This window comes from Mytilus californianus, unplaced genomic scaffold (assembly GCF_021869535.1).
Source record: "Mytilus californianus isolate M0D057914Y unplaced genomic scaffold, xbMytCali1.0.p SCAF_7, whole genome shotgun sequence".
In the NCBI taxonomy this organism is placed as follows: Eukaryota; Metazoa; Mollusca; class Bivalvia; order Mytilida; family Mytilidae; genus Mytilus; species Mytilus californianus.
This window is the reverse complement of record NW_026262723.1, coordinates 57,422,814-57,435,389: the sequence shown is the minus strand read 5'-3', so window position 1 is coordinate 57,435,389 and position 12,576 is coordinate 57,422,814. Positions and strand designations below refer to the sequence as shown.

The 12,576-nt window shown below is 32.7% G+C and overlaps 1 protein-coding gene across 1 annotated transcript in view; it reads left to right on the top strand.

Annotated features, from left to right (window-relative positions):
• The first annotated feature begins 603 nt into the window (after window positions 1-603).
• Window positions 604-12,576, top strand: part of LOC127708506 (uncharacterized) — a 46,691-nt gene continuing 34,718 nt past the window's right edge. Inside the window, exons 1-2 of the mRNA XM_052213397.1 lie at window positions 604-646; window positions 3,895-3,995. Of these exons, the coding sequence (XP_052069357.1) occupies window positions 604-646; window positions 3,895-3,995 (144 nt within the window). The remainder of the gene's footprint in view (window positions 647-3,894; window positions 3,996-12,576) is intronic.

The window sequence follows — 12,576 nt, the reverse complement described above, 5'->3', positions numbered from 1 at the left end:
GGAATATATGTTATATCCATTCGTTTGATGTGTTTGAGCTTTTGATTTTGCCATTTGATTAGGGACTTTCCTTTTTGAAGTTTCCTCGGAGTTCAGTATTTTTGTGATTTTACTTTTTACAGCCAATGTTTTGGTCATATATTAACCATGTTGAAAACAATTGTTCAGTATTGTTACTATATAATCTAGAAGATTTAAACCATTTAAAGGTCAGGACAAATATTGACAACAATCACAATTTTTTTTACAACGCCACAAAGCTGTCGGAGCCATATAATTTTACCCTTGTCCGTCAGTTATGTGAGTATATCAACCTGTCATTATAACATAAGAATCTTGTTATTATTATATTCTTTGGGTGGTCTGATGGAATTACTGACACCCAGATACAGAGAAACAGAGTGGTTCAGTACATAGGTCAGATCTAGATCAGAAGCAAATGTTTTCTGAATCATTAATACATTAAAACATTCTGTTTAAATGATTTTAATCTCTAGTTTAATCTGCAATCACCCAGGCAGTATATATAAGAATAAATTAAAAAATATAAAAATACATGAAACCAATGATACTTTACGTGTTATGTGTTATCTGTTTTTAGACATGGCATCAGATGTTGACAAGGAGAAAGGAGATAGTCAGTGCTGTGAGTATATTGATATTCCTTTATGTGTCATATATATATTACTTTTAGTGTACAATAAATAATGGAATAGAGAAAAAAGCTTTCAGGTTGCAATTCTGTAAATATGGACAATGCAATTTCCCATGGAAACTCCCTTTGCGGCTAAAACTGTGCCACTTTTACTATGAAGTTTCGTGAAAAATTATATCCCAGAACGGAAAGTTGATATGCACTACTATTTTATTCAAATGTCAAAATATAGGGCTGTGCGGCATATTTTCAACATTTATATGCCCTGACCTTCTAAGAGTTTAGACTTATACTAAAATTCCATACTACCCCTACCTCCACTTTTGGTCCTCCTTAGAATTAAATTCTAGGCGCTACCATGTTTTTCTATACTGGTAACATTCCCAAGTTATGTATTTATGAGATGAAACATATAGATCATATCTGTGAACCAGTATGTTAACAAATTAACATATCTATGAATATTATATATCTCCCCAAAAGAAGCGTGGCTTGTGAAACAGTTGCATTTGCAAAGTGCAACCTATAGAGTTTGTAAGCATTTTAAAAGTTGACTTGCACTTGTTTTTTGATGGTCCAAGATAAAGCACAAGAAAGTAAGACATATTTGATCTTTATTGGAAAAAAATTCAAGTCTCTTGAAAATAAACAATTAAAATATAGCGAAACCCAACGTCCACGGCTTCCCTCTTCATCTTCACACAATTCCTGTCTTTTTTTTCCCATAAAACAATGCAAGGTTCATGTACGGAACCATGTTGATCATATTAGTTTAACTAATGTCCTACAATTATTTTATCACATAATTTATAATTATGTTTATAAAGCGATTATATAGATTCCTTCTGATAAGAAATTATCAAGTTTGTATGATATATGCTGTTTGTGAATTATATATGTTTGCATCAATCCAAACCAACGAATTCTTTTCTATATTTGCACAGAAATAGATCTCATAAGGAGCACGTGTTTAAAGCATTTATCCGGGAAAAAATATTTTCTTCGCTACGCTCTGCGGTATGTAAAATGTTTGTATTACGCCCACTTTGAAAAAACCCTAATCCGTCCCTATATATTGTCAATAATACATTGACCAACGTCAATGCACGATAATCATAACACAATGGAGAGAACACAGAACCGTTTAATTATACAACTATTAATAAAATAATCATTATTGCATTTTCTCGATGGTCCGAGACTATTATACTAATTAAAACTTAGTATTATAGTTTCAATTAGGGATACATAGATTTGATTTTTAATGCATGATTATTGTAATCCTTTTCTCCCCATAACCATTCATTTTCTACGGCAATTCTGCATGCATATACACATTTGTCTTATTATCATGCCTTATAATGAACATTTAGCCTTTAGAAGATTTGTTTTAAAAGATCATAGGAAAGATTACACCCTAGGTAGATTGGATTACTTATAAAGATAAACATCCTGTTGTGCAAGAAAATCGTATATTGTGCGTCCTTCAATTTTTAAGACCGTAAACTCTTATTCCAAGTTTAAACACTCAAATTTAAATAATTCATATATAGGAATTCAAGTGTTTACAGATTCAAATAAATAATAAGTTGTCCTCTGAAGGAAATCGTTTTTCAACGAGCCATTAAACTCCTTTTAAACATGTTAAACACTGAAGTTCTTTATGTTATGCAACTATGCATGTTTTTCCTTTGACAAAACAGGGTTCTGCCATGTGAAATCTAGGACAAAACCGGGTTGTACACATTGACAAAACCGGGTCCTTCAATTTTGACATGACCCATTTCTTTCGTATTATACACAAAAATACAAGTATTGAGGCGCTCAAAGGGACTAGTTTTGCAATCTCCATGTCAATATCTTTCTTTCCGTACAATGTGATTAATTTAATGAGAAATTAAACAAATTCAAGAAAAGTTGACTAAATTCATCATATTGGCGTGCATTTTTACTTATTTCTCCGTTAATCTAGAACGGTTGTAGGAAATAATCTCACAATAGAAAATAGTTATATATGTATATATATTCTTCGATATCATAAAAATAAATGAATAAAGAGAAACTTACCTTTTCTTTGTCTATTGGTGTTCCGTCACCGTGCCGATTATTAGATACCATAGAGTACAAACATTTTTTGCCGGGGTAGTTTAGACATAATGTTAAAGAAAGTTCGCAATCTTCTTAGAAAATCGATCAAACATTTTAAGATACACAATCTCAGTTAAAGGGTATTATGATTTCATACTGCTTTACAGTTTCAGGTTATTCTACTTGTAAGTCGTGAAAATAAAATTGAGAACGGAAATGGAAAATGTCTCAAAAAGACATCAACCCGACCAAAGAGCAGAAAACAGCCCAAAGCCACTAATGGGTCTTCAACACAGCGAGAAAATCCCACAACCGGAGTCGGGTTTAAGCTGGCCCCTTAATAAAAATGTGTACTAGTTCAGAGAAACATAAATGAACCAAAATTTAAAAAAAAAACACACACACAAGACTAACAAAGGCCAGATATTGCTGACTTGAGACAGGCGCAAACATTTGGCAGGTTTAAACATGTTTTGTGAGATCGCAACCCATCTCCTATACCCCTAGGTAATGTAGAATAAACAAAAAAAACTTAATTTAATAGAAGTCCGAGTCCGATGTTAGAAAATGTAAAAGAAGAAACTAAGCAAAATGACAATGATCGACATAAATTAACAAAGGACTACTAACAGTTACTGACATGCCAGCTCCGAACTTATATTGAACTTATCGAAAGATTATGTCTTAGTATCATGCCATCATAAAATAAAATAGAAGAACATAAGCCATATTAAATACTTATATATGTTTCAAAGCAAAGATGGAAATTCTTAGATGTGTATGATTTGTTTATAGCTTCATTCAGTTCTGGAAGTCAGCATGTTTGAGTTGACTGGAATATCATTGATTTGTTCACTGTCTAAATTAAGCATCGAAAAACGGTAAACATTATATAAGTTTTGTTTTTTTCTGGCCCAGGCATAGGTAGCAAAAGATTATTTGGTTCATTTTTCGGAATTATGTTTGTGATGCTCTTCAACTCTGAAGATCAATTTTGCCTTCCAACTGTTGAATAGAGCGCCACTGATGAATCTTACGAAGATCAAATGTGCATATGGCGTATCAAGTTGTAAGTCTGGTTTCCTTGATGAGTTTTATCTGGAAGATGAAAAACAAAACACTGACTGATAGTTAATATATTTGTTTTGCAGTTTTAAAGCTGTCCTTCACACCTCAGGAAGATCCCTTACAAGATTTTCCGGAGGAAAAGTGCATAGCTAGAGCTTTATATGAAAGAATTACAGAAAATGATGTATTTATTAATCATGTTTCGTCAATACTTGCCAAGGAAGAGATTACAATATGCAAAACAAATATCATTTGCAATGAAAATCAGTCAATTACAATGCAGTGTGACTTTCATGGAAGGCATGAACGTGAAAAACTAAATACTGTTATAAGTGGTGGTCGATTGGAAATCAATTTAAAATCGTACATTGATGGATTGAAGATCAAAAGCAAAACTGGTAGACCAAACATACAGATAGTGAACTTGGATGTGAAAATATTATGTGAAATTGTGGAAAGAACTGAAAGGTTGGTCGCATATATATATTGGTGGCTTTTGGCTGTTTTTTCTCTTTGGTTGGGTTTTTGTCTCTTTGACACATTCCCCATTTACATTCTCATTTTTATATATATACTAGTATATTTATTTAATAATATTAAAATGTTTACTTGTTTGTAATGACAAATCTGAATAAAAGTAGCTCACACAAATATTAATTTACTTTGATATTAAAGGTAGATGGGGGTCTAAATTAAAATCCATAGATTATTTTAATATTTGGTCAAAATGTAGTTTGTATCATGCTTATTTTGAAAAGATATAATAAGAAGTATGAGTCACTGGGCTTTTTTTACAGGTAGGCAAAATAGTCAGATTTTGTATAGAAAATCCAATTTTGTGTGATCAAAAGAAAACTACACAATAGAATTTTACGATAAAATATGAGAAGATAGCTCTAATAATATGATTTCAGATATGAAAAGGAAAACAAAGGGGTCACCGGACTCGTTTTCTTGCAAGATAATAAAATAGGTAGTTCACAACACTTTCTATTATTAAAATTATTTGATTTGAGTTATCTTCCCTTATATTTGAGTTATATCCCCTATTGTGGCAAAGTTGGAAAAAAATTGAATCAAACAAAAATATTCTGGTTTATTTTTTGTAAAATACAGCCGTTATTATGATAAAACACTTTTTATATTAACATGAACAGTCTTACATATGAATTACAAACTACTCTCGAAGTTAGCACATTTCGTTAAAGATCTAGACCGATTGTTATCTGCTTTTTCAAAATTCAAGATGGAGGAAGACATTTTGGCTACCTTAATAACCGCTCTTGGGTTTCCTTGACTGCGTATGAAGGTTGTTGACGAGTAACACCTTCTCTTAGTTAAACGCAAGTTCAGATTCATTATTCTTGAGTAATTGAATTAGTTGGCTCTAAGTATATGTTATATTTGTTTTACTTTGACATAGGTTTTTATCTTAACACTTGAGTCATTTTTAATAAATGCCTGATGAAAAAATATAGTTTGCAGTACAACTTTATTTTACCCCTGAAATTTTTATCTATTTTCAAAAGATATGTGGCAAAGTTGCGCATGCAAAACAAAAATAAATATGATGGTTAATAATTACCTTTTTGAATAAACCTTCTAACGTATAGTCGTAAACTTAAACCACTGAAAATGTTAACAGCTTATTTTTTTCAGGACATGTCTGCCAAAGATCAGCATTTTTTATTATTCTAACGGTAATACTAAACCTGGAAATTTAAAATAAATAATGTATTGAATTTTCACGGGTATATATCAATAAGGTTCTTTAATCATAAAAAATGACAAACAACATCTGATCCATCAAAATATGAGACTAATTTACAATACAAACACATTTAACATTTTTGATCATCTTTTTCATCTTAAATTACTAAAATGAGTGCGTTTGTATTATGGTATGATTTTGTTTTCTGACTGGATTTAATTTATCAAAATGAGCGTCGTTTCTTCCTACGAATTAGTTTTATTTTTTTTAATCCAAGGAATGTTCATGGGCCGTTTACGCTCACATTTAAAATGGCAGAAAAATGTGAAACTGCCCTTTCCCCCCACCAATCAGAAGGTATTTGCCGCAACAAAACATGAATAAAGTCAATGTTACCAGGAAAAACAAGACATAAAAAACACAGGTCGTTATATCTAAATCACTGTGTGCCGGCTATGAAGAATTAATGTAATTAAAACAAATTTTCTTACTGGTCGTGATTGTGCTATCCTGATTCGAATGTGCATTCAAAATGCTTTATAATCGTTATAATTTTGAGTGTTAGTGTACTTATGAAGATGACTTTTTTGGGGGGAAAAGGTTGTATTGCAAGGTATCAGATAACACAGACTTTTAAATACATTAAAAAAAAACAAATCGTTATCAGCATTTATATGTAAAAACATATTTGATGCATTTAATACCCTATCTTCTTTATAAATGTCGTCACTAAATCTTAAACTTAGAAAATATACATATACATCAAGGCATAATACAAATTGAAGGTTATTGCTGTGTACCTAATGATATCATCCTGCAAATGTTTCTACAGTTCGAATCAACTTTCTGTTTTAATGCTTTCGGTGTCATTTGCGATGTACTTCTACATTTTAATATGCATTCGTTGGACGTATTTTCCACAACAAGCACGGCTGTATATAAGATATGTACTTAAAAAATGTCAAAATTTTTTTTCAGTGTATCAAAAACGTCAAAATCAAAATTGGTCAAAGTCATTCAGAAAACTGGGACAGAACAGGTAAGTGTCGGATAAATGAAAGTAGCAAACATGAAATTGATTATAATAGAAATAGACCAATAATAATTTTTGTGGGAATGTCCTACAACATGTACAATGCGAATATTACTTTTTTACTTATCATTGAGCTTATGTTCTTCTCATGTATTAACCCCTTGTCCAATTACATTGCTTTAATTTACCTTTGTTCAACATATTATTATTATATGTATATATATATAAATATATATATATATATATATATATATATATATATAGATTGCCTAACAATGTAATTTTAACACACTATTTAGTATGTAAATATAAGAATGTTTAAAATATTTACAAAATGATGAAAATAAACGCAATATTTCGCTAGACTAACTAGCTTTATCAAGCGTGCATCTATCCAGGTGAAATCGGATCTATATATATATAAAATGACTGAATAATAGCCAACAACAAATCTAACGGGGCGATGGATCATATAATTATGATACAGTACACTACAACATATGATATATAACAAGTCTAAAAGGGTACAACATCACCAAAAATAAAAACAAAATGTACAAATGTTAAATATTTCGGATAACAGATATCCTTCAGCAGTATGATTATGATGTAAAATGAATCATATCAATCTATTCTGATTATAAAACTATAACAATCTTGAAATTTATACAATAAAACAGTCAAACCGGAACATCATAGAGATGAAACATAATATTTCAAATTTGACAACGGTAGAGTAATTAAAACCGAGGCTGCGTAGTTAAACATTCCAAATAAATAGCAGTTTGGTAATGATTAAAAAAAATGATAAAAGGTTTAATAATTGAACGTGACTGCGTACTTGTACACCCTCCCAAATGAATAGAACCCTGTAATTTAAACTGGTATAATTAAAAAATTCCTTAAATCTGTAAGAGTCCAGTACGAAAGTCTGAGTTACTGGAAACAAGTGATGGTAGGAAAATGCGTAATTGTAGGGGAAATGAGTGACTCATTCTATGTTTTTTTTTTCATTTATGCCCTCTGTGGAGACTGTCCTTAGCTTTCTTATCCAAAACCTTTCCCTAGCAAGTCTGTCGGCCTTTGACCAACCCTTGTTGTGGTCTATGATTGTGATGGTAAGGTTTTTGAGATCAGCTTGGGCGTGCCCAGGTGATCTCAAATGACGACTTACGGGGAGGTCGGGCTTGCAGTTGTAGTCACTTCGATGACCATTCATGCGTTTGTTGAATGACTGTTCTGTCTCGCCAACATACTGTGTGCCGAATCGACACTGAAGAAGGTATAAAAATTCTGGGTTTTGCAAGTTACATTATAAAATATAGTGTACACAGACCCAGTGGAGAGGCAAGTAAATGTTTGGGTATTCAGTATTTGTTGGCAAACGCATGACCATTCCACTGATAAATGCATGCTTGCTATTTTTAAATGATCAAAATGTTAAGTTCCTCGTGCTTATTTAACCTTAGTCAAAATTTATTATTATTTTTTTAATCATTATCAAACTGCTATTTATTTGGGATGTATAAATACGTAGCCTCTGATTTAATTACTTTACCGTTGTCAAATTTGAAATATTGTACCAGCTTAGGTCGGGCAGTGCTGTTTATTGAGAATGTATTTCCACGCAATCGTTGTTGTAACATCTTAACTGTCGTCACCTTTGAAATTTTAGTGTTGTACCAGTTCATATCGCACATTACTTTTTTTGTTTGAAGCATATCTTTGCAGTCTCTGTTGTAAATAGCTATATAACCTACGTCATGTTTAATAAATTTTAGAATTGTACAAGCGTCTCTATGATGTTCGGGTTTGACTGTTTTATTGTATAAATTTCAAGATTGTTATAGTTTTATAATCAGAATAGATTGATATGATTCATTTTACATCATAATCATACTGCTGAAGGATATCTGTTATCCGAAATATTTAACATTTGTTCATTATGTTATTATTTTTTGGTAATGTTGTACCCTTTTTGACTTGTTTTACATATATATATATAATTCGTCTAAATATCAGCCCAACAATGTTAGATCTGTAAATTTGCGGAAGCAAATTTTTTTGTTCTTCCCTAGCCGGGATGAGAACTCATGCTACTTTATATATATAAATCAAAATTTAAAATCCGCAGACTACATTTCTCACAAATAATAACAGTTCGTTAAAATAATGTCACTAGCGCTTTCATGCCTTCTGTCAATCTTCAGGCGACGATTTAACAATGTCCTTGACGACACTACCGTTGGTAACGTTCATTACGTTACAATAATGGTAAAGAGAGATAAATCAAATGTGTTTACGTAGATCCATTTAAGGTTTTTATATATATAAATAAAATGCCTAGAAAATCAACCTAACAATGTTGACTTATCTATCGTAGAGGATCTTACAAATTAATGTAGGATGCAGTCACAGAATTATTTATATTATAAGTACGTCTGAACCAGTGACAACTTTACGACAGATTTTATCCATCGGATCATCAGTGATAGTGATACAAGGCTGAAAACACATTCTGTATATACTACCCGTATAACCCCGATACAAATGAATCCGGACGTTGACGCGTTCGAATCGAACACACCGTGTACCATTGAGTTCAGACAGTGAAGATTTTACAGTTTTAAAGAAAGTCCAATATTTATTCTTCGGATATTTTTCTCGAATATATTCTTTGCAGTACTACTCATCACTTACTGCAAGGTTTTTCAAATATGTGATATTTTTAAAGACAAACATTCAAAAACGCACCACAATTCCACTGATAAATGCATGCTTGCTATTTTTAAATGATCAAAATTTTAAGTTTCTCGTGCCTCATATTTTTTTAAAACATGTATTTTTGAAAATATCATCTTTTAAATTAACAAACTAATTAAGATCGTAGGTTTATGTGTTATCTAGAAACAAAGAAAAGCATGTCTAAACGTGTCTTTGTTTTCATATTGTGTACGGTTCGTTATCGTTACACGTATTATACTGTACGATTCGTTGCAACAATATTGTATTCGTCAAAAGCATGCTCTCATATGTTTTTAACCTATATACATTTTAAAAAATAGTTTACCACCATAACCTGCATAAAGCAACATATACTATCCGTTGTATTGTTGAAATACTCTTGGAGGTATTTTGTACACGTAAGAAGTTTCATTATCTATATGAAAGTGCAAATTGGTAGAAAAATACAATTCTCCACAGATAAACTCGTCCGACTGCCAATTTGATAGCATTTTTCTAATCTTTTACAAAAAAACATTTAACAATGAGCAATACCCACACCTTATGTTACCGTATAGGATAAAAAATACGTGGTCTAATTAGAAAATAATAAAACAAGAGATCTTATCTATACTACCACAAGAAATGAAAAAAAAAGCAAATCATGGTGGACAGCAATCAAAGACAACCAATGGTTCACAGTCTTTTGGCCTGAATCTCCGAGGCAGATTCAAGGGGTCATGCAATACTACTGTGATACCAATATCCAAATGATTTGTCGTTCGTTCTGATTATTATAAGCATCTTTAAATATTTACCCACACATATGAATTTTATTCAAATTTTGATTTCTTACGTGTTTTACACTCTTAAGTTCATGAAAAATAACACAAAAGTTCCAATATGAAGAACCAACGACTCCTAATAGCCTAATATTATAATGGGCTTTGTTCGTTATGAGATGGATATCAAGATCCCCGACAAACTCAGTATTTCTTGATTTTTGGTAGCCGATCTTGCTTAGTCCGAGTGAACTATCATTCGATACTAAAGTGTGGTTGTATTTGTGGTGTAATACAAATTCAAAGTTACCAAAGTTAGCAACTACAAGCATTTAGAAACACAAAAAGTTTGACTTTCCAAACATTTGCCCCTTTTAAAATTGTCAGCAAGATAAGAATGTTAGCATTAAAATAGGAAACTTAGGTTCCTGCATATTTTTTTAACTTAACAAATAGGATAAAAATGACTAAAGGGATTGACTGATGTACGTGCAATATGATAAATTATTGTTTTCCTAGCATCATATGGCAAATATTTCATGCATGTAATTATTTATTAACAATTTATAATACAATGTAGGTGGTCCTATGATAAGGATTGATCGGGATGAGATGGTGGTGGTGGTTTGGGGGATTAAAACTGGCATTGGAAAATGAAATTTAGCCTTACAAAATACCACCTCTGGGGCCCTCATAGAGTTGTTGCAATGGTTCATAACGTGCAGAGGGCATGGCACTCTAAACACATAGGCATCGGAGTGAACGTCCAAAATCTGACCGGCGTGGCCGCTAATTAAGACACTCAACACAGCCAAACGGAAGCTACAGTTCAACGAGAGCTTTACTGCCGCTATTTATGATCCAAAGTTACCCTTTGGGTCATCGGTACATAATGCGGTTGGGTAAAACATCAATCATCTACCTAACCGTAGACATTTGGTTTGTTGCTGCTCTCATGTCTATTTAAATATTAATAAAAAATAAACGCTTTCAAAGTTCGTATTGGTGAAAATTACCTGGATCCCCCTTTGTCAATGACACCAATAGGTAGGTTCTGTAATGGCGGCTGTCCAGAACTACGTCGGGGAAGTTTGGACTACCACTGGATAAAAAGAGGGTATTTTGGATCGGGACACAAATTTTGCCTTGCCTTGCAACAGGCCACTTCGGACCCCTCATAGAGTTGTTGCAAGGGTTCCTAAAGTGCAGAGAGCGTGGCACTCTCTCTACATGATGCATTAGATATAACATTCCTATTCTAACTAATCGATGCTGCGTACTTGTACATCCCGCACAACTAAACGGGCGAACAACTTCGCGAGGGTTTTACTGCCGGTCGGAAGAAGACCAAAGTGACCATATCTGTATTCCCCAGTCATCCTTTGGGGTCATCGGTACATAATGCGAATGGTTTAACGTGTTTCTAAATTTTTACGTTGATGTTGTTTAAATAGCCCGTAAATTTAGACACGATCCGAGTAAACTAATTGATCCGTAGAATATTCGTAAAGGAAAGGTTATCAAATTAACAGTAGTGAAATCTTTAAATATTGATTTATCGGTACAAACAATGAACTTGTGTGTGAAAAATCAAAGCATAACTAAATAAATATTACTAACTATTCATACTTATGAGAACTCATGAGATCGTACATCCTCTCGATACTGATTACTTATTTTTTGACATCGCACAAGTTCATGTGTTGCTATGACGTATTTACTAAATCCATTGGATTTTGATTTTGATTTTTGGTGTTTTAACGCCACTTTTAAGCACCGCTTTTGGGCTATTTCATGGCGGCCAGTTTTTATTGGTGGAGGAAGCCGGTGTGCCCGGAGAAAACCACCGGCCTTCGATAGGAAAACTGACAATCCTAGTTAATTAAGATTGGAGTCGAGTGCACCCGCACGAGCGGGGTTTGAACTCACAACCTCAGTGATGACTGGCTAGTGATTACAGTAGTAACTACTTAGACCACTCGGCCACCGAGGCCCTCCTAAATCCATTGGACATATACTGATTGATACTTAAGTCCTGAAGAACATGATTCATTTTTTAGTTGTAATTGGCTTCGAAATAACTATCAGTAATCTTATTTCGGTATTTTATGTGTATTGTTTTATGTTAGATGTTTTTGTGCCTCGTATCGAATTTTGAATGAAACCAATTGCAACTGATTAGTGCAGTTTTTTATCATGTTGTGCAGTTACACCAGTGTCCCAAATTAGGGTGATGGTTGAGGGTTCACATGTATAACCCCGCCGCATTATGTATGTACCTGTTCAAAGTTAGGAGCCTGTAGTACAATGGTTTGTCTGTCATATTTGTTTTTCGTTAATTGTTTAGTTATAAAATTAGGACGTTAGTTTTCTCGTTTTAATTGTATCACACTTTTTTTTTTATATCGAGACCTTTTATAACCGACTATACGGTATAGGTTTTTCTCATTGTTGAATGCCGTACGATAGACTATGATTGTTTACATCCACTTCATTTAAAGTTTGGTGGATATTT